This window comes from Piliocolobus tephrosceles, chromosome 19 (assembly GCF_002776525.5).
Source record: "Piliocolobus tephrosceles isolate RC106 chromosome 19, ASM277652v3, whole genome shotgun sequence".
In the NCBI taxonomy this organism is placed as follows: domain Eukaryota; kingdom Metazoa; phylum Chordata; class Mammalia; order Primates; family Cercopithecidae; genus Piliocolobus; species Piliocolobus tephrosceles.
In genome coordinates, this window is record NC_045452.1 from 724,250 (window position 1) to 751,394 (window position 27,145).

The 27,145-nt window shown below is 43.9% G+C and overlaps 1 protein-coding gene across 1 annotated transcript in view; it reads right to left on the reverse strand.

Annotated features, from left to right (window-relative positions):
* Positions 1 to 26,064, reverse strand: part of MAPK1 (mitogen-activated protein kinase 1) — a 112,411-nt gene extending 86,347 nt beyond the window's left edge. The window contains exon 1 of the mRNA XM_023197972.2: positions 25,684 to 26,064. Within this exon, the coding sequence (XP_023053740.1) occupies positions 25,684 to 25,802 (119 nt within the window). The 5' untranslated portion in view covers positions 25,803 to 26,064. The remainder of the gene's footprint in view (positions 1 to 25,683) is intronic.
* Between the last annotated feature and the right edge of the window lie 1,081 nt (positions 26,065 to 27,145).

The window sequence follows — 27,145 nt, forward strand, 5'->3', positions numbered from 1 at the left end:
CCATCTCGCCCGGCTAGTTTTTTGTATTTTTTAGTAGAGACGGGGTTTCACCGTGTAGGCCAGGATGGTCTCGATCTCCTGACCTCGTGATCCGCCCATCTCGGCCTCCCAAAGTGCTGGGATTACAGGCTTGAGCCACCGCGCCCGGCCCTGTGTATATATTTTAAAAAGCTACTTTGGGAGGCTAAGGTGGGCAGATCACGAGGTCAAGAGATCGAGACCATCCTGGCCAACATGGTGAAACCCTGTCTCTACTAAAAGTACAAAAATCAGCCGGGTGTGGTGGTGCACGCCTGTAATCCCAGCTACTCGGGAGGCCGAGGTGGGAGAATCGCTTGAACCCAGGAGGCTGAGGTTGCAGTGAGCCGAGATTACACCACTGCACTCCAGCCTGGCGACACAGACTCCATCTCAAGAGAAAAACAAAACAAAACAAACAAACAAAAAACAACATGCTGAATTGTACACTTTAAACGGGTGAAATGTTAGCAAATAATATCTCAATAAAGCCTTGGTTCTTTTGAAGTTAAGTCCCTGGGGCAAGAAATATACTAGATGAACTTGGAACATATTGTAGTGCCAGGAAGGTGCCAAAATTTTTTTTTACACGTAAATAATTAAGGTATGTCAAAGAGACACAGAAGCCAACTGAAAGAGCTCCCAATGCCCAAAGCTGGAAAAACATAAGCACCAAAATCGAAGTGCCACTGGGACTGTAATCCAAAATATAAAATTAATATTCACAAGTCCATAGTGATATACACAAATGGGGAGAAGAGACAATCTCCCAAATAGAAGAATACCAAATAATTTATGTTGATACTCCACCATCAAGGAGGTGGAAGGTAACTCCCTACTCCTTCAGTGTGGGGTACACTTAATGACTTGCTTCCAGTGAGTACATTACGCAAAGAGGAGAAAACAGTGAGACACCTGGCAAACACCACTTTAGCCAGGTGATCAAGGTCAACAACAAGAGTGTTCTGTTGACAGTATATGCCCTTGGTGTGACGTGATGAGAATGGCACTATCTTTGTGGTCTTCCTGCCCCCCCAAACCCATAACCCCACTTTAATCATGAGAAGAACATTAAACAAAGCTGGGCATGGTGGATTGTGCCTGTAATCCCTGTTACTTGGGAGACTGAGGCAAGAGATCACTTGAGCATAGGAGCTTCATCAGGCTGCAGTGAGCTACGATTATGCCACTATGCTCCAGCCTGGGTGACAGAGTAAGACCCTGTCTCTAAGATAAAATTTTTAAATAAAATAAAAAATTTATTTAAAAAAAGTTAAGCCCTTTTAGTTTTAGTATTTAAAAATATTGCTAACAAGTAAAAGAATGTATGAATAATGATAAGGTTTTAAGTTTTTTTTTTTTGAGACGGAGTCTCTGTCATCAGGCTGGAGTGCAGTGGTGTAATCTCAGCTCACTGTAACCTCCGCCTCCCGGGTTCAAGCAATTCTCCTCCCTCAACCTCCCAAGTAGCTGGGACTACAAGCATGCGCCACCATGCCCAACTAATTTTTGTATTTTTAGTAGAGACGGGGTTTCACCATGTTGGCCAGGATGGTCTCGATCTCTTGACCTCGTCATCCACCTGCCTCAGCCTCCCAAAGTGCTGGGATTACAGGCATGAGCCCACCATGCCCAGACAGTTTTAAAATTTTGACTGTTGGCCAGTTGTGGTGGCTCATGCCTATAATCCCAGCACTTTGGGAGACTGACGTGGGTAGATCGCTTGAGTCCAGGAGTATGAGAGCAGCCTGGGCAACACGGTGAAACCTCGTCTACAAAAATTACAAAAATTAGTGGGCTGTGGGGTGCGCCTGTAGTCCCAGCTACTAAGGGAGGCTGAGGTGGGAGAATCGCTTGAACCTGTGAGGCAGAGGTTGCAGTGAGCCAAGATCATGCCACTATACTCCAGTCTGGATGACAGAGTAAGACCCTGTCTAAAAAAAAATAAAACTTTGACTATTTTCAAAGACTGTTTAGTAGTCTGGAAAATGCTTATACTACTGTGTTGGGTCAAAGATTCAGAATACCAAACGAGGCCGGGCGCGGTGGCTCAACCCTGTAATCCCAGCACTTTGGGAGGCCGAGATGGGTGGATCACGAGGTCAGGCGATCGAGACCATCCTGGCTAACACGGTGAAACCCCGTCTCTACTAAAAATACAAAAAACTAGCCAGGCGAGGTGGCGGGTGCCTGTAGTCCCAGCTACTCAGGAGGCTGAGGCAGGAGAATGGCAGGAACCCAGGAGGCAGAGCTTGCAGTGAGCTGAGATCCAGCCACTGCACTCCAGCCTGGGCGACAGAGCAAGACTCCGTCTTAAAAAAAAAAAAAAAAAAGGATACAAGAATACCAAACGATATGAGGTATATAAAATATAATCCAAATTTTACTAGGAAAAAACGTGCCAGGATGTTGACAGCAGATACCCCTGGGTAGCAGCATTATAGGTGAATGCTTTTTGTATATAGGTGCCTTTCTGTATTTTCCAAATTTTCTCTAATTAAAGAAAAAAACTGAGATGATCATCAAACTGTATTATTTAGGCATTACAAATTGTAGCAAGTTCAGGAGAAGCACAGATTCATTAGCCCTTAGAACAAAGCTGTTTCAGAATTCAGTATTTTTCAGATTTTAGAAAGGTAATACAGTGCATACATATGTGCACACATCCCTGGTGAGGTCTGGTGCATATCCAGCAATCCAGCACTGATACTTCTGCAGCCAACATACAAATAATCACACTAGATGGGAAAAATAAAGACTATGAACAGCCTCATGGCAGTCCAGGTCAAGTTTTGCCCCAAATGAGCTTACAAAAGATACCCAGAAAGGTCTGAAACACTAAGCTGCAAATAAAGCCCTGTGGATCTGTGGAAGGATCCTGAATGAGGAATGAGTTTCAACCATCAGAACCAATTCCAGTGGTGACAGGCCCCTCCCTATGGTTTTGCTGAAGTAAGAACACTTTATTTGTGGTGTGAGGGGTACAGACCGTATTTGGAGATGAGAAGACATCAGAGGTAGAAAAGAGGCAAAGAGAACTCATTTCTTCAGCGAAGGGTAAGGCTGAGCTCTCCTGTCAGAGGGGAGAGTGCAGGGGTCATCAGGCAGCACTCTGAGGATCACTATATCTCAACCAAGCCCATCAAGTTTGTACTTTTGGTATGTCTGATAATTTACTCGAGTTATGTCATTTAACAGGTCAGCCAAGCCTTGGAGATCTAGTCAGAATGCCCGCATACATACTTTTAAAATTTAGATGTATACATACTTATATTGGAGAGTAAAGATTCAAAACCCAAAGAATTACTAGGATATTTTTAAAGAACACGTGAGATTTATTAGGAGTAGATATAGTGATCAAATGGTTATAGAAGACAGGAACACTTAACATTAAGCTCCAGTGTACTTATCCCCTTTATAATGTTGACACGATACAGTATGTAAATAAAATATTACCTACCTTTACATTGTAGCAATAGGCTTACCTTTTAACATGTCTTTCCTACAACCAACAAGGTGGCATCCACTCTAGGTAGTCTACATTCACATTCCCACCAACAGGCCTTTTGTCTTAGTCTGTTTTGTGTTGCTATAACAGAATACCACAGACTGGGTAATTTATAAGAAAAGAAAAGTATTTCTTATAGTTCCAGAGGCTGGGAAGTCCAAGGTCAAGGGGGCCTGCATCTGGCAGAGGCCTTCTTGCTGCATCATCCCATGGCAGAAGGGCAAGCAAAGGCAGGAGCATAAGAGACAGAGAGGGCCCAATTCGCTTTTAGAACAACCCACTCTGTGATAATAAGCTAAGTACATTCATGAGGGCAGAACTCCCATGGCCCAATCAGGTCTTTTTTTTTTCTGAGATGGAGTCTCACTCTGTCACCCAGGCTGGAGTGCAGTGGCGCAGTCTTGGCTCACTGCAACCTCTGCCTCCTGGGCAGTGTGTTGGCAAGGTTGTGGAGAAACTGGAACCCTTTTGCCCTGTTGGTGGGAATGTGAAAAGGTGCAGCCGCTTTGGAAACAATATGGGAGGCTGAGGTGTGAGGATCACTTGAGCTCAGGAGTTTGTGGTTCCTCAAAATCAAACACAGAATTACCATATGATCCAGTAGTGCCCTTCTGGGTTCCTACCCAAAAGAAATGAAAGCAAGGTCCCAAAGAGATAGTTGTACACTTATATTCATAGCAGTCTTATTCACAAGAGGCAAAAGCAACCCAAGTGTTCACCAACAGATGAGGGGTGTGTATATTTACAATGGAGTATTGTTCCACCTTAAAAAGGAAATTGTGACACAGGCTACAACATGGATGGGCCTTAAGGCCATTACAGTAAGTGAAACAAGCCAACCATAAAATAGACAAATATTGTATGATTCCACTTACATGAGGTAACGAGAGTAGTCAGATTTCATAGAGACAGAAAGTAGAATGGTGGCTGCCGGGGCTCAGGAGAAGGGAAAATGGAGAGTTGTTATTTAAATGGGTATAGAGTTTCAGCTTTGCATGATGTAAAGAGCTCTGGAAATTGGTTGCACAATGTGAATCTACTTAACGCTACTGAACAGTACACCTAAAAATAGTTAAGATGGTAAACTTTTTTTTTTCTTTTGAGACGAAGTTTCATTCTTGCTGCCCAGTCTGGAGTGCAATGATGCAATCTCAGCTCACCACTACCTCTGCCCCCCAGGTTCAAGTGATTCTCCTGGCTCAGCCTCCTGAGTAACTGGGATTACAGGCATGCACCACCATGCCCGGCTAATTTTGTATTTTCAGTAGAGACGCGGTTTCTCCATGTTGTCAGGCTGGTCTCAAACTGCCGACCTCAGGTGACCTGCCTGCCTTGGCCTCCCAACGTGCTGGGATCACTGGTTTGAGCACTCAGCCAAGATGGTAAATTTTGTTATGTGTATCTTACCATAACTTTTAAAAAAGGCTCCATGAAGTTATCCATGTACATAGGTGTCTAGCCTATATCCTACAGTCATTCACTCCAATACTTTATTCTCTACCCCATCCTGGGATGCATAAAGATTGCTCTTAGGATTACATAGTGATTTAGTTAATATAGTCATTTCAACACTCAAAAGACATGATCATGATCCTTGTTTCACCAGAGTAAAATGAGACTCTGAGAAGTTACAGGACATGCTCTAAGTCACCCAGGCATTAGTGCCAGAATTTAATTTTCAAATGCAGTTACTAATCTGATAAATGAGATATGTTACCTGCTGTTCTTAAAAAGGCTTGTAACTTCAGTGAGGCTATTCCTTTCTTCATTCATGTATTCAACTAATGCAGAGAAATGAATGGAAAAGTGAAGAGAAGAGAAGATGAAGACTATTACGGGGATGGCACAGGGTTAGCCAGCCTTATTTCTCTGTTATGCAGATGGGGAAACAGACCTAGGCATGAATCTGCCTGATTCAACAAATATTTACTAAGTACCTACTACGTGCGATGTGTATACTAGGTGCTGGGGATACAGCAGAGAACAAAGTCCCTACTCTCAACGAAAGGGGCCAATCTTTTTATTCATCTTTAGTTAATTTTAAGCACACAACAGCTGTCTCATACTTTCTTCACACTTTCCAAGCCCCTGATCCCCCATGCACTCTTGGCAGATGTCCCACCTTACCTCTTACCAGAACCTAAAGCCACCTGGCATAAAATCCCTTAAGCACACTCAGATTGGCATGCTTTTGCTGTAACATCTGTTCCTACAGCATCCTTACTTTCTTCTCTTGAGCTGAGGGTGAAGATCTCTTTCTTTCCCATCTGCAATCTCACAATATCTACAACTACACCAGAGACAATGGAGGCACAATACAGGCAGGAGATCTGTTCCTCACTCCTTCTCTGAGGCCTTCCTCCAGTGAATATCTCTTCTAACATTGTCAATCATATCCAACAGAAAAACAGATCTTTCCATTGGTACAAAAACCTACAGCGCCTAAGAAGATTTTGACTCTCACTGCTTAAACTTCTCAAATAAAAATTCTTCCACTTTAGTTCTAATTATCACTCAAATGCTATTAGACCTGTGGGCAGGTCACTACCCCTGCCTAGGTCTGTTTCCCTATCTGCATAAGAGAAATAATTGTGCTTTATCTGTCCTACAGAAGTGTGAAGAGGTTTGATGTGACAGCAGTGAAAGCAATTTAAAAAGTACAAAGTGCTGTATAAAAGATGACATTTTCATAATTATTCTGTTTTCACATGCTATCTTTATTTCACTGATCTGAAAGTACTTCTCCAAACACAGTTCTAACTCTTGTATATGTAAGCAAAGTGCAAGTTTGTTACCTTCCACACAAATAGAGTGCCCCCACCTCCACCAAACACACCTCCATTTTCTTTTTCCTTATTTCATGTTCATCTGGAACTGGTAGACTTTAGAGCTATTGTGGCATCTGGGGCCCTTCTGAAACTAATCAAAGAAGCCACAGCAATGAAGGGGGGCTTGAAAGAGAAACCCAGGCTTTCAAGAAGCCTACCAGAGAAGAAGAGCATCCAACTACAGCTCCAAATATACGACTAACACAGAATATCTGCAGAGACCACTGCTGATCAGATGCAGGGGAGCTGATGTAAGAACTCTACAGACCAGGAACACATCTTACTAATCTTGTATTCTCCCACCCCATTAATATGGTATCTGCTCTTCATGTTGTGATGGCCATTAAGCATTCACTGAATTAATCCCATAAACGATTTTCTAGACATCTACTCATGCCTGGAAATCTGATTTTCTCTCACCTTTGAAAATTCCAAATCTAAAAGGAATAGCACTAGAGAAAATTCACAATCACCTGAAATGGGCAATGTGTGGACACAAATGACTCTGAGGGCATACAGGAAAAACAGAAGTTATCTGTCCAACTTCCCTTCCTATGTTCTAGTTTGTATAGTATCTCCATGTTTGAGAACCACTGGACTACATGAAGAAAGTCTGTTAAGTCAGTTACCAAATTCTAGGTTCCAGAGAATACACTCACTAAAAGAATGTAAGTCTGGCCAGGAAGATAAGTGTAAGAATAATATAAAGAAAATGGTCTTGACTTGTTTCCAGTAATTTAGAAACCTAGAAGTTCAGACAGACCCTGCCAGATTCAGCACACCTGAAAACCGTAGGCAAGGCTTTAAGCAAAAAGCTACTGAAAAGAGAAAGATAATTTCTTGCAGTCTCACGGTGCTAAGGAGACAAAAATAGTAACTTAAGATCAATCAGGAGTTTAAGAACCTAAGTAAACATAAACACCTCAGGTTCTCAGAATCCATGGAAGGCTACACTTCCAGGAGTAAAGGGGAGCAAAAATCAGAGGTAGACAAAGCCAAATAAAAACTGCAACCAATCCTCAAATCAGCTCATTCTCTGACTGAATTATGGTTATCTGTCACCACTGTATCTGCCTATCAGTGAGTAGGGCGAGATGTCTCTGGAGAAAAATGTCACCTAGAGCATCTACAATTTTCATACACAGTATCCAGGATTCGTTTGAACGTTACCAAGCATACAAGGAAACAGAAACGAGAAAAAACGGACAACAAAAACATATCCACAGTGACCCAGTTACTACTTACTGAAGATGGTCTTTAAAATAGCTGTAATTCAGCCGGGCGCAGTGGCTCACACCTGTAATCCCAGCACTTTGGGAGGCCAAGGCAGGTGGATTACCTGAGGTAAGGAGTTCCAGACCAGCCTGGCCAACATGGTGAAATCTCATCTCTACTAAAAATACAAAAATTAGCTGGGCATAGTGGCACTTGCCTGTAATCCCAGCTACTCAGGTGGCTGAGGCATGACAATCGCTTGAACCTGCGAGGCAGAAGCTGCAGAGAGCGAGACTGTCTCAAAAATAAAAAATAAAATAACAGCTGTAATTAATATGCTCAAGAAATCAGATGACAAAATGATGAATTCCACCAAAGAACTGACATTTATAAAACAGAATCAAAGATTCCATTAAGATTATGAAAAGGGGCCGGGCACTGTGGTTCATGCCTATAATCCCAGCACTTTGGGAGGCCGGGTTGCGGGGGGGGGGGGGGGGGGGGGGATCGCCTGAGGGCAGGAGTTCGAGACCAGCCTAGCCAACATGGTGAAATCCCATCTCTAAAAATACAAAAATTAGCTGGGCATGGTGGCACGTGCCTGTAATCCCAGCTACTTGAGAGGCTGAGGCAGGAGAATCGCTTGAACCCAGGAAGCAGAGGTTATAGCGACCCAAGATTCTGCCACTGCACTCCAGCCTGGGTGACAAATTGAGATTGTCTCCAAAAAAAACAAAAAAACAAAAGAAAGAAAGAAAAGGTAACACTCGGATGGAGAGAAAATACTTGCAGCACATGAACACATAAATCTTAAAAAAGACTCGTCAGAATCTACAAAGAACTCCTATAATTTAATGAAACAAAAATCTCCACAGAAAAATTTGCAAAATAACCCTTAAATACTTCACGAGATAGCCAAATGCCTCATAAACATACAAAAAAGAGTTAAAACACCAAAAAAGAGCTAAAATATCAGAGAAATGCAAACAAAATCCACAATGCATACCACTTCATACCCACTAGAGAGGCTAAAAATGATACCAAGTGTTTTTGAGAATATACACTGGTCTAAACTCTAATACACTGCTAATGGAAACATCTTACCACTTTGGAAAACTGTTTGGCACATCCACTAAAGTGGAATCTATGCACAGACCGACACAGTCATTCTGCTAAGTATATACTCAGCAGGACAAGGTAGCTCACGTCTATAATCAGCCCAGGCTGGTCTTGAACTCCTGGGCTAAGTGATCCTCTCACCTTGGCCCCCTAAAGTGTTGGAATTACAGGCATGAACCACCACATCTTGCCACTTTTCTTTATGTATATTATACTTCAATAAAAGTAAAGAATAAAAAGGGAGAAGAGTCTGAAAAGAACAATTATCAAAAAATTAAGGAATGTACTCAACTCTTTTTTTCTTTTTTTGAGACGGAGTCTTGCTCTGTCGCCCAGGCTGGAGTGCAGTGGCGCGATCTCCACTCACTGCAAGCTCCACTGCCAGTTCACGCCATTCTCCTGCCTCAGCCTCCAGAGAAGCTGGGACTACAGGTGCCCGCCACCACATTCGGCTAATTTTTTTGTATTTTTAGTAGAGACGGGGTTTCACCGTGTTCACCAGGATGGTCTCGATCTCCTGACCTCATGATCCGCCCGCCTTGGCCTCCCAAAGTGCTGGAATTACAGGCGTGAGCCACCGCACCCGGCCAGAATGTACTCAACTCAAGGAAACTTGAGAAGGCGTTTCTAAGGTACTAGCAACGTTCCCTTTTGCAATTTGCACAGTGATTACATATAATTAACTTATTCTGTAAACAGTACTTTTTTCTTTTTTTTTTTCTGAGACACAGTCTTGCTCTGTCGACTAGGCTAGAGCGCAGTAGCGTGATCTCAGCTCACTGCAGCCTCTGCCTTCTGGGTTGACATGATTCTCATGCTCCAGCCTCTGGAGTAGCTAGGATTACAGGCAGGCGCCACCATGTCCAGCTAATTTCTTTAGTTTTAGTAGAGACAGGATTTTGCCATGTTGGCCAGGCTGGTCTTGAACTCCTGACCTCAAGTGATCTGCCTGCCTTGGGCCTTCCAAAGTACTGGGATTACAGGCATGAGCCACCGTGCCCAGTCACAAACAGTACTTATATCTTACATATGTTTAAACGGATATTTCAAAATAAGATTGAATGAAGTAAGAAAATACAATACTCTAGTAAATATAGAAATAAGTGAGATAAATAAAAAGAAAAATATAATTACCAAGAAGAAATTCAAAGTAGGAACAGTCGTATAACCATTTTTAAAATAATTTTGAATCAGTTTAACATGCTTTCAACAAAAAACCAAACACATACCAAAACCAAAAAACCACCCAGGTCCAGACTTGTACAGGCAAGTTCTACCAAACTTTGAAGGAATCATTCTAATTTTACAGAAATAAAAACAGAAGAATAGGAAAAGAAACATTACCTAATTCATTTTGTAAGGGTAGCCTAATTTTCATACCAAACCACGTGAGAAAAACCCTATTATTTATTAGCAAACCAAATCCAGCAATATATAATAATAATACATCATGCCCAAGTTGGGTTTAATCCCAGAAATGCAAACTTGGTTCAATATTAGAAAATCTTTTAGGGTAACATGAAACTTAAAAAAAAAAAAAAAAAAAAAAAGGGGGGGGGGGGGGGCCCACGCCTCTAATCCCAGCACGTTGGGAGGCCGAGACGGGCGGATCACGAGGTCAGGAGATCGAGACCATCCTGGCTAACACAGTGAAACCCCGTCTCTACTAAAAAAATACAAAAAACAGGCAGAGCTTGCAGTGAGCCGATATTGCGCCACTGCACTCCAGCCTGGGCGACAGAGCGAGACTCCGTCTCAAGAAAAAAACAAAAAAAAACAAAAAACTAGCCGGGCGAGGTGGCAGGCGCCTGTAGTCCCAGCTACTCGGGAGGCTGAGGCAGGAGAATGGCATAAACCCGGGAGGCGAAGCTTGCAGTGAGCTGAGATCCGGCCACTGCGCTGCAGCCTGGGCGACAGAGCGAGACTCCGTCTCAAAAAAAAAAAAAAAGAAAAGAAAATTTCTATACATGCAATTAAAAAGTATGTGTAGAAATTCAATCATTCAGGACTTTTTTTAAGTTAAAAAAAATTTGCTGTGGCCCGTGCCTGTAATCCCAGCTATTTAGGAGGCTGAGGTGGGATGATCACTTGAGCCTGGGAGTTTGAGACCAGTCTGAGCAACATAGCAAGACCCTGTTTCCAGGGTTGAGGGGGGGAGTGAGCCTTATGAAAAACCTGCAGCCCCTATCATTCAATAAGTTTTCCTTTTAATATCAGAACAAGTCAGGGATGCCCCCGTATCACCACTGCTCTTCAACTTTGTAATGGAGAGTCTGGCCAGCACAGTTAAGATAAAATATATCTAAGTCATGAAAAGAAACAAAATATTCATGATTTTCAGATGACATGCTTGTCCTAAAAAAATTTAAAGCGGGGTTACTGGAATAAGAGTTTGCTGGACAACCTTTTATTCCAGTAATTCATCAGTTTACAAAAGACAAATGCATTTCTATAAACCATCTACAGATACTACTTAGAATATAACCAGGCATGGTGGAAGGTGTAATCCCAGCTACTTGGGAGGCTGAGGCAGAAGAATGGCGTGAACCCAAGAGGCGGAGCTTGCAGTGAGCTGAGATTGCAACTGCAGTACAGCCTGAATGACAGAGCGACACTCCGTCTCAAAAAAAAAAAAAAAAAAATCACTTAGAATAGCAGCAACAAACAAAAAGAATCAAGGAATCAATTAAACACATGATGTGCAAGAATAATACCACGAAACCTTACTGGGAAAACAACTTAGGAAAACAATGTGGAATACCCAGTGAATGTACATAGGCCCTACCATCTAGCAATTCCACTACAGCGGATCTGTCTAAAGATCTGTGAAACTCTTGTGTATCAGGAGAAATGTACAAGCCTACTTGCAGGAACACTGTAGTAACAACAACCCAAATGTCCATTAATACTAGAATGGATACATTGTGGTATATTTATACAATGATATATAAAACAGTGAAAACAAGTAACCACACTATACTCAAAAACATAATGATGAATGAAAAAAGCTAGCTGAAGAATACATACAGTATGATTTCACATATATGAAATTCTAAACCAGGAAATACTAAGTACTGTATTATTTAAGAATAGGACGGGCGCGGTGGCGGGCTGAGGTCAGGAGCTTGAGACCAGCCTAGTAGAGACGGGGTTTCTCCATATTGGTCAGGCTGGTCTCGAACTCCTGACCTCAGGTGATCCGCCTGCCTCAGCCTCCCAAAGTGCTGGGATTACAGGCATGAGCCACCGCGTGTGGCCAAAATTTACCAGTTCTTGAATGCTGAATCTTGCCCTGCTGGGATAACTGGAAACACTCTTAATGTTACTATAAACTCTTACACTGCCTTGGTGGCAATAATTAAATAGCTCTTTCTAGCAGCTGTGTTCAAGTGCAGAGAGAATCACAAATGTCTTTTCTTTCTAGCTCCCTTTGGACAAAAGAGAGAAAGAATTTACAACACGTCTAAAGATTGTCACTTTTATCATCCCTTTGAATGATAAGTGATCAGGGCTGTCCCAAAAGAATGCCTGAAAACATTACAAAATGTTATCACAGGTAGAATGGCTCACTAAGGGGATGAACATTCTGGCAAGTCTTAATCTAGCGTTACTACCAACTGTTTTTTCACTGGTCCAAAACATAACATCTAATATTTTTATATGCCTATATAGCCCTGCAGTAATAATTAACGTGTGAAAGGTCTACACTGATTTTTTTTCTTTATAAAGTATTCGCTTCAACCATGGAACAGAAACAAAGTTGATTTAACGGGGAAAAAAGTAAATTTATTTGAGGATAGGTTCAGCATGGCTAAATTGAAAAGGGAAAGAAAATTTCAAACAAACCCCAAAAAGAAACATTTTAACATCTGTAGTGAAAAAGCTAAATAGCAGTACACTGAACTTGGTTACTAACAAAACAAATTCTTGTGGCCAAGGTGAGGCAAAGATACTAGTCTCGGCCGGGCGCGATGGCTCAAGCCTGTAATCCCAGCACTTTGGGAGGCCGAGACGGATGGATCACGAGGTCAGGAGATCGAGACCATCCTGGCTAACACGGTGAAACCTCGTCTCTACTAAAAATACAAAAACTAGCTGGGCGAGGTGGCGGGCGCCTGTAGTCCCAGCTACTCGGGAGGCTGAGGCAGGAGAATGGCGTAAATTCGGCAGGCGGAGCTTGCAGTGAGCTGAGATCCGGCCACTGCACTCCACCCAGGGCAACAGAGCGAGACTCCGCCTCACACACACACAAAAAAGATACTAGTCTCTACTTTGCTAGCCTGCCTTGTGTTCAGAGAATTCAAATATTAATTGGGGCAACGTATTGTGTTTGCTCTATTTTCTTTAGCTGTGTAGTAAAGTCTTTTCTTTCATAGAAAGACTATACCAAGTTCTTTCTTTTTCAGAACTGCTTTTAAATCTGTTCCATTTAAGTATTTCTCTATTTGTCAAATTTGACATTTTTCATTACACCTTTTTTTCCCAATGCCAAAATAGCAGCATTAACCTTCATTCCAGCCACTAGGTAAAAACTCTCTTCAGTCAAATACACATGAATAATCTAATTTGTGAGGTAAACGACTACTGTCATACAGTATTACAAAGTTCCAACCTCACTTGCAGAGCAAAAAAAAAAAGTCATTTTCCTCAAGGGTTTAATTGTAGGCTTTTAATGTTGAAGTAAACCAATTTACTAATTTTTTAACCTCAAGTTTTTTCCTATTTCATTATATCTCAATAATGATTATCCAGAGATTTCTGAGGTAAATTACACTAAAGACAGCTCAGTAACTGGGAAACAATCTACACACGAATCTTCTTAATATACAGCATACACGCTAATTTCATGTAATGTTCCTGAGGGCGGCGACAATATTAGAGCTGTAAGAGACCATAGAAACCATCCCAATCCCTTAACTCCACAGATGAGAAAAACAAAAATCTGCAGAAACAGAGTGACCAGCAACATGCCCATGTGACATGCCATCGGAAGCAGGGACCAAGACTCAGGTCTCTTGCCTTCCAGGCCAGTCCTCCTTCAGTAGGCTAAAAGTTGCCTTTCACAGCTTCCCACAAATTTCAACACATCCTCACTCAAGTATCTTTTTGAAAGGGACTCACCAACAACTCTTTAGAGAAAAGGAACTATATCTCAAACCATAGAAAAGTTCTACATCTAGCTTATTAAACTTTTAGTCTCCGAAGCATGTGAGAGTAAGTTTGTCAATATTTCTTTCCCATTATCCCCCAATACTTTAGTGACTATTTCCTACAAACAAAACAAGACTATTCTCCCACAAAATCAAAATGCAACCATCGAAATCATCAACACTCATCTGTAAGATTATGACCAAAGGCCTCTAAGTCAGAATCCCTCCCCGGCGAAATGATAGGGCAGCTACCTGTGGAGTCTCGGTTAGCCTCAGAACCAGATATGGAAAGTTCCTCATGCTGGAAAACCTGGCACAGTAGAAAGGCGGCCACCCTTTCACCCCTAACACAATGCACATTCACAGGGGACCCAGTGCTAAACCACTCATAGACAAACTGTTCCTGGGTTGGGGTTTTGTACACAGCAGAGCAGTCAGCCATTGACACAAGGGTTTATAACAAAAAAACAAACAAAAAAAAAAAAAAAAAAAAAAAAAAAAAAAAAAAAAAAAAAAAAAAAAAAAAAGTTAAAATAAAATAAAATAAAATAAAATCATTAACACAGATATACGACTATAATCTGATCTTCAGACCTCATTCTAGTTTTGCCAATCATGCCGACTCAGAATTATGAACCACATGGAGTTGCCATGTTTTTGTACACTTTTTTTTTTTAAGACAGAGTCTTGCTCTGTCGCCCAGGCTGGAGTGCAGTGGCTGGATCTCAGCTCACTGCAAGCTCCGCCTCCTGGGTTTATGCCATTCTCCTGCCTCAGCCTCCTGAATAGCTGGGACTACAGGCGCCCGCCACCTCGCCCAGCTAATTTTTTGTATTTTTTAGTAGAGACGGGATTTCACCGGGTTAGCCAGGATGGTCTTGATCTCCTGACCTCGTGATCCACCCGTCTCGGCCTCCCAAAGTGCTGGGATTACAGGCTTGAGCCACCGCACCCGGCCGTTTTTGTACACTTCTTTAACGTGGAACAATTCCTCAGTGTTTTCTTGGTTCCATGATCTTGACTTAATTTTGAGGTTTACAGGCTAGTTATTTTGTAGAATATCCCTAAACTCAGGTTTCCCTGATGTTGCCTCCTGAAGATCTGAATTATGCATGAAACACTTAACTGTCCCTATTCTAACTATATAAAGATGTTCCTTGACTTACTACGGGCTTACATCCCAAAAAACCCATCATAAATGGAAAACCTCATAAGGTGAAATGCTATTTTTTGGGAAAACTTCTTGCTCTGTGGCCAGGCAGGAATGTGGTGGCACAACGACGGCTCACTGTAGCCTTGACCACCCAGGTTCAAGGGATCCTCAGCCTCAGGCTCCCAAACAGCTGGGACTATAGGCATGTACCACCACACCTGGCTAATTTTTTTTTTTTTTTTTAATTTTTAGTACCTTTAGTACAGACGAGGCCTCACTGTGTTGCCTGGATTGGTCTCAAACTCCTAAGCTCAAGGAATCCTCACGCCTCGGCCTCCCAAAGTCCTGGGATTATAGGCATGAGTCCTGTGCCCAGCTTAGCTGAAAATGTATTTAATACACCTAACCTACCAAACATCACAGCTTAGCTTAGCCTACCTTAAACATGTTCGGAACATTTACACTAGCCTACAGGTAGGCAAAATCATCTAACACAAAGTCCATTTTATAATAAAAGTGTAGAATAACTCACATGATGTATGAAATACTATACTGAAAATGAAAAACAGAACAGTTGCATGGGTACTTGGAAGTAAGGTGTCTACTGAATGTGTATCACTTCCATACCATTGTAAAGTCATCTGACCACCAAGCCGAATATCTGTACTTCTGCACATTCTGCTTTATATAGAGACTGAGGCAAAAGAGGATTCACATCTTGCCAACCCTGTTTACTTCAAAGGAGTAACAGAGAATTAACTAGGTACCAAGTGCTCAGCACTTCAACTATACTGTTTTATTTAATCCTCGTGACAATCCTTTGACCCCTTACTTGTGACTGGCAAGTTACCCAACTTTTGTTTCATTTTCCTCACCCGTAAAAACTGGAGAGTGATACACACTCCCTGGAGAATGGCAGGGAAAAAACAGCACCAAGAACTTTAACCTAACAAGCCAGAAATCAATGAGAGACCCCTTTTGACAACTCCCACCTTGCCCTTCAGACCTTCCGAGATAGGCAGCTTTATTTAATAAATGACCACACCTTGGGCCTCAGCTGAGTAGACCAGAGGCAGACACTCTCCCAGGCTGGAAAGGCCAGGTGGAGTTAACTCTTCTGTGCAGAATGATCTCCCTAACAGTGTTTTTACAGATTCTGTTCCACTTGGAATTGGATTCAGAGTGTTCTCAGCCTCTGGTCATTAAAAACCTGAAGACACACACCTTCAGGGAGCTAGGGTCAGCTCTCCTCTGCTGAGTGCATGGGGAAGTGACAAAAGAGAAAAGGGGGGGGGAAAAACCCAGCTGTTCAGAGACATAGGGTGCAAGAAGATTTTGTAACAGTAAAGAGGGAGGGAGGTAGCTCCGTTGGTCTACTTTCCAGTTCCTCGTTCCAACTATACCTGAAGCTTTAACTGCACTTTCTATCCTTGCAGTAACATGACAAAGGCCCCCAGATCTTAGTCATAAACTTTTCATTTTCTATAATGCAGTCTCTACAAGGTACTGCCTAAAGCACTCTACCCTACCTTTTACCTAGCTAGCTCTAAGTCTTCCTTCAGGTCCCAGCTTAAACACCACTTCCTCCAGGAAACCCTTCCTGACTACTCAGCATATCTTAGCTTCACCTTTTATATTATCCAGTGGCACCCCACACCTCACCACACTCAGTAAATGTTATTACTGCCCTGGTGGACTGTAAACACCAAAGTGTAAGAACAACTTTTGTTCACTACTTTGTTTCTACTGCCTAGCACATAATCAGGTACATGTTTAATAATATTAAATGAATGAAAATCAAGAAACTAGTAGAGGTAACTAGAAGGAATGGGACGAAATCAACACTACTTCCTGATAAAAACTAAGTTGCTAGATGACAGAGCCTTTGGAGATAAAGAAAAAACAAAAACAACAAAAAAAGTCACTTTAATCCTTTCTAGCCTCTTCTTCAGGTCTGTCTGCAATGACATAATCATTTTATACTTTAGGGCTAATCCATTCAGAAACCCAGGCTGTAGGAAGTACGTTTCTAGGTAACTCGGTATAACAGAGAAAACCTATAGTAGTTAAAAGAAAAAAAGTCACAGGATTTGGAGTCTACATAAATCTCAATTTAGATCTCAGTTCTGCAATATACTTACTGGCTGTGAACCCGGAACGAGTTACTTGAGACCCAGTTCCCTTATGTGTAAAGTGAAAAACATAATACCTCAAAGACAAGGATGATGGTCAGGTGCGGTGGCTCACACCTATAATCTCAGCGCTTTGGGAGGCCGAGGCGAGTGGATCACGAGGTCAGGAGTTCAAGACCAGCCTACGCAACATGGTGAAAGCCCATCTCTACTAAAAACTACAAAAAAAAAAAAAAAAAAAAAAAAAAAAAAATTAGCCGGGCACAGTGGCAGGTGTCTGTAATCCCAGCTACTCAAAGAGGCTGAGGCAGGAGAACTGCTTCAACCTGGGGGCAGAGGTTGCAGTGAGCCAAGATTGTACCACTGCACTCCAGCCTGGGCAACAGAATGAGACTGTCTCAAAAAAAAAGAAAAGAAAAAAGACAAGAATGAGAATGAAGCTGAAACCAGTAAGGCAGGCTTGCAACTAACATTAGTCAGTTGGTCATGGCATATACCATGCAGACACCTGCTATCCAGCTCCTACTGGCCATAGGTTCAAACCCCAGGGCCTGCCCTGAGTCTGAGAATCTGGGAGGGACCTTGGAGAGCATCTATCCTGTGGGTTGCCCAACATCATTTTTAAAGCAATCAAATCCTTTTTCCAAACGGAATCTTACCCTGCTAACCCTAATAGTTACTACCTATGTGAACTGAAAATGATAATGACTGCCAGGCACAGTGGCTCAAGCCTGTAATCCCAGCACTCTGGGAGACTGAGGCGGGCAGATCACGAGGTCAAGAGATTGAGACCATCCTGGCTAACACTGTGAAACCCCTTCTCTACTAAAAATACAAAAAATTAGCCGGGTGTGGTGGCACACGCCTGTTGTCTCAGCTACTCAGGAGGCTGAGGCAGGAGAAATCACTTGAATCCGGGAGGCAGAGGTTGCAGTGAGCTGAGATGGCGCCACCGCACCCCAGCCTGGGTGACAGAGCGAGTCTACGTCTCAAAAAAAAAAAGGAAAATGATAATGACTAAAAGGAAATTAAGAAAAAGAAAAAAGACTAAGGACAGAGGAAGAAAGAAGGGAAAGGGGAGAGGAAGGAGACAGATAAAAGAAGAGCAAAGAATGGAAAAAACAGAGATTAGGGGACAGGATGCTGTATGTGAAGTTTCCCTACTTGGGGTGAGGCCTGAAGCCCCTAAGAGAGGAGAAGGTTTGAAAACCACAGACAGAGCCCAATCCTTTCATTTTATAGCTGGGGAAATAGAAACACATAAATTTTGTTCAGCTGCCTATAGCTCTCTCCGCCTGTGGTTCTGTTCAGTTTCCAGAAAGCCTGGGTAGGGTCTGAATCCTCCCGGAATCTCCCTTCCTCCTTCTGGTATGGTGTGGGTCATTTCAAAGCTCAGGTGGGTGGCCTTTCCTAGAGGGAGCAGAGGCAGTGCAGCTACTGGATGAGCTGCTAGGCACCTCTCAGTGTGGAAGCCTCAAGAAGTGAAAGAAAAAAAGCAAAGTTAAAGGGGAACACAAAGCATCTCAGGATTAGGCAAGAGGGTGGGTGGAGTAGGCTGGAGGCAAGGAGCTCTGGATGTTTGTTGGGGAAACAGGTGTTTTTCAATGTATTTAAATTGTGAGCAAGGTGAGGAATAAATTACATATAGCTTTTGGGAAAAGTCAACTTGAATTTATACAAATCAGATTATGGGAATGGTGTAACGGTTATAGCTAACTACCAGGAATACATCATTAGGGATACTATTAATATAAAAATCAATTTTGTTTTGAGTTATCCTTTTACTCTAAACTCTGCTCAGAAACACTAGATTCTTCTGTTACTTATGTAAGCTGCTCTCTTTGCATCTTTGAGCTCCAAAAGTGTACAAGAGACTTCTTGATTAAAAGGCAAGTAAACAATGAGCAAGCAAAATTAAGAATCTCAATCAAGATCTCTGTCTCCAGGTCTAGAGCTTTTATATGTATGTTATTGCTGTTCCTGCCTTTCAAACAGGTGGTACAAACACCCAGCAGAGATCCATGAAGAGAGTGCATTAACAAGAAGCAACAAGGCAAAGTTCATAGAGATGAGCTTTAGAGAAAAGCGGGACTTAAATGGGGCCCGATGTTTCTTGGGGCGGGCTGCGGTGATATACTATGGGCATCTTGGCAGGATGATTCTCCAGTGGAGGGAGTATACCATGCAATTCAGATCATTTAGCATGTCTGCCCCTGACATGCCTACTGAAGGCCAGTAACACCCCCTAATCAACGTGACAACACAACAAAAAGCCCCCCCCCCAATATATTTCCAAATGCCTCTGTAGCAGGGAGGTAAAATCACCCCCACTGAATACCACGACATAAAGTAGGCACAATGCAGCCAGGTGCGATGGCTCACGCCTGTAATCCCAGTACTTTGGGAGGCTGAGGTGGGTGGATCACCTGAGGTCAGAAGTTTGAGACCAGCCTGGCTGACATGGGGAAATCCTCTCTCTACTAAAAATACAAAAATTAGCCTGGCGTGGTAGCACATGCCTGAAATCCCAGCTACTCAGGAGGCTGAGGCTGAATTGCTTGAACCCAGGAGGTGAGGACGCAGTGAGCCTCCAAGCAAAACTCTTATCTCAAAAAAAAAAAAAAAAAAAAAAAGTAAGAATGGGCAGAAAGCGTAAGAGACAAAGTGGGGGTGGAACTGGCAGAAAGAGGGACATCCTTTAATGACTCTGTCACCTACAAGATCAAGTCCAAAGTCCTTAGCAAATAATGCCCTTCAGGATTTGGCCCTGCCTACCCTCAGCTGTCTCAACTCCCACCTTCTTACTAAGGCACCCTAGACTCCAGCCATCCCAAGAAATTTTAGGCTTTCCTGACCTGATGCACTGTGTTCATGCTCTGTGCCTTTACATGCACACTTCGCTTTGCCTAGAATGCACTTCTCAAGGCAAACTCCTACTCACACATCAACACTTAGGTCAGAAGTCTGGGAAGCCATAGAAAGACAGCCCCAAGTCACTACTCTTCTTTTTCTCTCAGCACTTCACAAACTCCTGCACAGCACTGGTATCTTTTCTGTATTATTCCCTAATTCCATCCCATTATTTGAATGAAGAGTTCAATAAACATTTTCTGAATAAATAACTCTGCATGAAAGGTTTTAAAGGCTAAAAAGTGATACAAGCAAAAGCAGACAACAGATACTTCTTGTTACTGAAATAATCTATTTTCTCAACTCTGATCTTTGGTGGAGCATTACTTAGGAACCAGACAAACTGGGGTTGCTCCATGACTTCCTAGCTGTGTGTCACTGGGCAAGTTAACTAACCTCTGTGTGCTTCAAGTTTCTTCACTTGTGGGGTAAAAAATAAACATAAGTTACCACTTCTGCTGTACAGTTATATGGCTTAGCATTAACATACGTAAAATACAAAACAGAGTGCTGAATAAGTGGTAGTTCTACTCGTCTGCTATAATCACAATAACCTTAACAAGACAGGAAATTGTGCCATCAGGAATGTGATCACAGTGAAATTTTAGTTGAAACCATCCCCCTCTTTTTTTCTTTTATTCATTCAGCTTTCCCAAGTTGAACATCATCGCTTTTAAAAAAAGAAAAAACAGAGGCCAGGCACAGTGGCTCACACTGTAATCCCAGCACTTTGGGAGGCTGAGGCGGGGTGATCACCTGAGGTCAGGAGTTTGAGACCAGCCTGGCCAACATGGCGATACCCCGTCTCTACTAAAAATACAAAAATTAGCCGGGTGTGGTGGCACACAACTGTAATCCCAGCTACTCGGGAGGCTGAGACAAGAGAATCACTTGAACCCAGGACGCGGAGGTTGCAGTGAGCCAAGATTATGCCACTGCACTCCAGTCTGGGAGACAGAACAAGACTCTGTCTCAAAAAAAAAAAGGGCTGAAAGTCAACAAATATGACTTGTCAGCTGTATTGTTTCCCTTCTATAGTATTCAATACCAATCCCTCAATGAGTACCATCTCCCTTGGCTACTTTGATAATGTGCACTCCCAGTTCTTTGGTCTCTCTGGCCACATTTCCTCTGTCCTCTTCCATAACTTGCCCTTTATTGACACAGTAAAGGCAGGCACTCCTTTGGCTTAGTTCTCAGATGTTTTATCTACTCCCAAGGTTTCAATTAACATCTCTGTGGAGATGACCCCATGAGCTCTCTTGTCGCATTCAGAAACAGTATTTCAAACTCAATTCATCCAAAATAGACACTTGCTATATTAGTCTAAGATGACCAACCATACTAAGAGTGTTTCAATCTCTCCTCTCCTTCCTCCCCATCTACACTGTTCTCTTATACATCTGACCAGTCATCAGCTTCCTCTTCCTTTGCCAGAGTTACCTGGTTGGTCCTTGTGTTCTACTTCAGTGGTTCTTAATGTTTCTGGGATAATGGACTCCTTTGAAAAAAATCTATCAAATGCTATGTATTTTTTACCAAAAAGATAAATATAGAAAACATATGATTGCAATCTCACCTAACCAATGACCCAAGTAAGAATCTGTGCTCATCCACTCAAGATTTTAACTACCATTTACACAAATTTTCATCTCCAGTTCCTGCTCCCCTCTTACAAATTTTAAGATGGCTTCTGGATATAGCCTGAACGGCCTACAGGCATACAAACTTAACACGTTCAAACCAGAACTATTTCTCCCTGATAAATCTGCTCTGCCTAACAGAATTCCTTTACTTGGATAACGGCACCACCATCTCCCAGGCTCCCAACCTAGAAGCCTCACAATGAACAACCACCCATAGCCAATCAACCAGCAAGCCTTGCTCTATCTCAGAAATTCCTCCAATCCAAATCCCACCTCTCTTGGTCTCTTACTCTTTAAGGTCTCATCATCGTTTGATTCCACCCATACTTGCCATGATTAAAAGTCTTTCTGGCCGGGCACGGTGGCTCAAGCCTGTAATCCCAGCACTTTGGGAGGCCGAGATGGGCGGATCACGAGGTCAGGAGATCGAGACCATCCTGGCTAACACGGTGAAACCCCGTCTCTACTAAAAAATAAAAAAAAAAAAACTAGCCGGGCGAGGTGGCGGGCACCTGTAGTCCCAGCTACTCGGGAGGCTGAGACAGGAGAATGGCGTAAACCCGGGAGGCGGAGCTTGCAGTGAGCTGAGATCCCGCCACTGCACTCCAGCCTGGGCCACAGAACGAGACTCCGTCTCAAAAAAAAAGAAAAAAAAAGTCCTTTTACCACTCTTCCCACAAGGGTCCCTGTTACTATTTCTGTCAACACAAAGCTCTTCACCTCCACCTGCTACCTTCCGCTGCCACTTTATTACTGCACCTCTAGGTGGTTACGTTTTCCTAATTTATTTCCCCACTCCAGTTCTTCTTCCTTCATTCCCACTAGTGTTGATTCGTCTTCCCAAAAAATTTCAAAATTGACCATGCATGACTGCCTCTTTCAAAACAAGGCTGGGCGGGGTGGCTCACGCCTATAATCACAGCACTCTGGGAGCCTGAGGTCAGGAGTTCGAGACCATCTTGGCCAACATGGCAAAACCCCGTCTCTACAAAAATACAAAAAAATTAGCTGAGCGTGGTGGCACGCGCCTGTAGTTCCAGCTACTCAGGAGGCTGAAGCAGGAGAATCACTTGAACCTAGGAGGCAGACGTTGCAGTGAGCCGAGATCATGCCACTGCACCCCAGCCTGGGCGACAAGGCAAGGCTCCATCTCAAAAAAAAAAAAAAAAAAAAAATTAAATAAATTAAAAAAAAGATGCTTCCTCCACTGAACAAATATACAGTAAAACTTACTTTTGCCTTTGGAGTCCTCTACAGTTTGCCACCTAAGTACATTTCCAGGATTAGATTCCACAGCTCAAGCTGTCACTTGCTCCTATTATCTGCACATCAAAATCACACCCACTCTTAAAGGCCCAAGTCAAACCCCACTCTTCATCTTTACATCCTCTACATAATGATTAGGAAAGGGCTCTAAACAAAACAGTCACAATTCCCAATGAATTGATAAGGAAATGGAGGAGGATAAATCTAAAAAATGGCTAAAAATCCATAAATCCTTCTGGAAACATTTTTTAAAAGATCACTATTCAAATATGAGTGAATATTTCAACAAGCCCTCCATAAACCCAGCACTGTTAGCCAACATTTATTAAATGCTAATAACGTGCAATGGAGAAGGTTAATAGCAGGGTATGTCATCAACCTGATAAAAGGCTATAATCTGGATCTAGGATTCAAATCCCAATTATATTTGTATTTCACTTAGGAAAGGAAAATCACAAAAAAAGGACTTGGCATTTCAAATGGAGAGTCAGATGGTCAAATAAGCCTACAGCAGTGACAGAAGTGGTTCCCACATCTAAACAACTTCAGACTAGTAAAAACCTTATCAGACAGGAGAGACAGGAGAAATCTTACCAGATGGGGGTATCTTTTCAATTGACATGTCCTAAACGTAAAAGACTTTTTTCAGTCCACATTTTAGATAAGTTAATCTTCTTAAAAGGGCCAAAGGATGTGATGAGAAATTCTGAGCCTCTCATAATGAGACATGTTCACTGGCACGCTTCCCAGTGAGTGCAACAGCAATGAGATGTATGGTGGAGAAATAATGCTACTGGCAATACTTTCTCTTCATTACTTTTCAGGGCCTTATTTCTTTTAGGCTCGACCTAATTTAAATTCTCTCTTGGCTCCTAAGCCTGTGAGTTCATATTAATTTTCACAGTTGTATTCAGCATTTTGCTCCTAAAGAAAGTGAAAACATTAAAGATTCAATTAAAGTCTCTTTTAAAAGAATTTTAACTAATCTTTCTATCTAGCTACCATACTTGGTAAAACATGCCTTCTATGGCATTTCTAAAATTATGATGATTGAAATTTGAATACATTTCTGAAACAGACTTATATTTACTTTGTAACAGTAAGATACAGAAAATTCTGCAAGTATTAATTACACTAAGGAACGCAGAGTGTTTTCCTAAAAACAGCTGAAAAGAGCTGCAGTGTGTCTAGTAGAATCTCAGTCTACAATCTTAGTAACTCTAGTTCTATGACTTCAGGAATTGGCTTCACCTCGAAACAGTTTCTCACCTCAAAAAAGGAATAACACCATCTTTTCCATCTTTTCCTCCCTCAATGTGGCTGTTCAAATAAAATGAAATAGTATATGTAGCACAGTACCTGCCACGAAGTGCTCAATAAATTATTAGTTTACTTCCTTCGGTCAAGACAAAAGACACATTCACAAGATTCAGATTTAAAGAAATCTATTTCCACAAGTCCTCACCAGCACAAAATGCTACCGCTAGTTTGCTTTAATAAAAACAATACTGTCAGCGGGGCGCGGTGGCTCAAGCCTGTAATCCCAGCACTTTGGGAGGCCGAGGCGGGCGGATCACTAGGTCAATAGATCGAGACTATCCGGGTCAACATGGTGAAACCCCATCTCTACTAAAAAATACAAAAATTAGCCAGGGGTGGTGGCGCGGGCCTGTAGTCTCAGCTACTAGGGAGGCTGAGGCAAGAGAATCGCTTGAACCTAGGAGGCGGAGGTTGAAGTGAACAGAGATCACGCCACTGCACTTCAGCCGGGGCAACAGAGCGAGACCCCGTCTCAAAAAAAAGAGAAAAAGAAAAACTGAACTGTCACTATCATTTCACTTTTCTAAGGAACCTGAATCAAGATAAGGGAGTCTACACGTGATTCTGCAATAATTCCATTAAGGCTGCATACATAATGACCACTAAATCATTAACAGGAGTCCATAGCAATTGGGCTAAAACATCTGGGAGCACTTATGCTGGTAAAAGAGCTCACTTGGGGGCTAAAAAAAAAGTCAAATTAGGCCCAACTCTAAATGGATCTTTAATAAATGAAGACAGTAATGTTGGTTTATCCTTCCTGAAACGCCAGCAGTACGGTATTAAAATCCACTTAAAAGTACAAACTTCAAGGCGGAAATACTCCACCAACACTGGTGTCAGTAATCCATTTTAGAAAGCCTGCGCGGAGACCACCATTAGCACCGCTGAGGATAGTTAATGAAAGCCGCTGGCTGCAAACAGAGGCGAGGAGAGAAAAATTATTTCGGTGTTCTGCACACACACGGAGGCGAACCGCTCTCAGGACCTCAGCAGCCACCGCCGCCAACACCGACAAGCATCTGATGGAATTCCGGTTTGACAATCAAAAGTCCAAAAGAAGACCATGATACTAGCAAACTGGGGGGTGGAGGCGCTTCCGTTGCCTTCCCGAGGGTCCAGACTTTAAAGGCGGCGCTGCGCCCGGGGCCGAGGGTCCACTAGTCCCGGCCTCCGCCCCCCGCCCCCACCGCTGCGCCCCTTCCCGAGCGACCGCCGGCCCGGGAAGCGCGAGAGCAACAACACCTAAACCTCAACCGGCCCGGGGCCCCGCCCGAGCCCTGGCGCGCGGACCGCGGTGAAGTCCGGGTTCGAGGTCGCCGCGGCGCCTGAGGCCGAGGCGCGGGCGAGGCCGAGGCTGCGTCCGCTGCGGCCCCGGGCGGCGGGGGGGCCGGGCGTGGCCGGGCGCGGACACTCACCACACCATGCCGTAGGCACCCTCGCCGATGTACGAGAGGTTGGTGTAGCGCGGTCCCACGTCGAACACCTGCCCGCGGACCATCTCCGGGCCCGCGCCCGCCGCCGCCGCCGCCGCCATGTTGGCTGCCGGGCCGCCGCCGCCTCCGCCGCGCTGAGCTCGACGCTCGGCGGCCGCCGCTCAGCTTCTATCGCCCCTCCTGAAGGGACTGCGCCGCCGCCGGTGCAGCCGCCGCCGCTGACCGGGAGGAGGAAGGAAGACGCCGTGTGGGAGAGCTGAAGAGCCGACAACCACTCGGACCGACTGCCTGCCTCCCTGCCTGCCAGACTGACGGGCGGGCCGGCGGGCGGGCGGAGGGAGGGGCGCGCGCCGAGGAGGGAGCTGAGGCGGGGCCAAGCAGCGTGCATGCGGACTGGTTCCTAGCGGCTGGGGGCGGGGCCGCGCGGCCCGGCGGAAGCGGCGGGCTCCGGGAGGGGCACTGCGGCGGCGTTGACTAAGGGGGCACCACCGGGCGCGGTCACGTGCGTTCGCGGGGGCGTCGGCGCGGGACTCGTCTCTTCAGACACCCAGGGAGACAGACGTGGGGCAGAACCCACGGGGCTCAAGTGATAGATGGCAGGGGCCCAGGCGAGCACCCGAGGAGGTTCAGAACAGAGCCAGCGAGGGACAAGGGGCTGTGCTTGAGGCCCGACGACGCGCCATAGCCCGGCCGCGCCACAGCCCGGCCGCGCCACAGCTCAGGCCTCTGCGAATCCGTGGTCCACACGCTGATAAACTTAAGAGGCCTCGGCACTGGGGCAGAAACCGAAAGGCATGACCCCAGACCGAGAAAGATATTTGCATACTGAGAAAGTGTGAAACACAATTGTCGAGATTAAAAGGAGACACTGAGAGGATACACGATTCAGGTTAGTTCAGATGTTTGTTGAGCACACTCCGTGTTCCTGGGAGTTACTTTTTAGAGAGAGGAGACAAACAAATACGTGTAATACTCAAGTTGTGATAAGTACGATGAAGAAGTACAGAGCAGAAGGGAGGGTGCGGTGTCTCACGCCTGTCACGTTGGGAGGCCAAGGCGGGCGGATCACTTGAGATCAGGAGTTCGAGACCAGGTCTCTACTGAAAATACAAAAATTAAGTCCGGGCGAGGTGGCTCATGCCTGTAATCACAGCACTTTGGGAAGCTGAGGCGGGCGGATCACGAGATCAGGAGTTCAAAACCAGCCTGGCCAACATGGTAAAACCCCGTCTCTACTAAAAATACAAAATTTAGCCGGGCGCGGTGGCGGCCGCCTGTCATCCCAGCTACTTGGGAGGCTGAGGCAGGAGGATGGCTTGAACCTGGGAGGCAGAGGTTGCAGTGAGCCGAGATCGCCTCACTGCACTTCAGCCTGGGCGACAGAGCAAGACTCCGTCTCGAAAACATAATAATAATAATACAAAAATTAGCTTGGCGTGGTGGT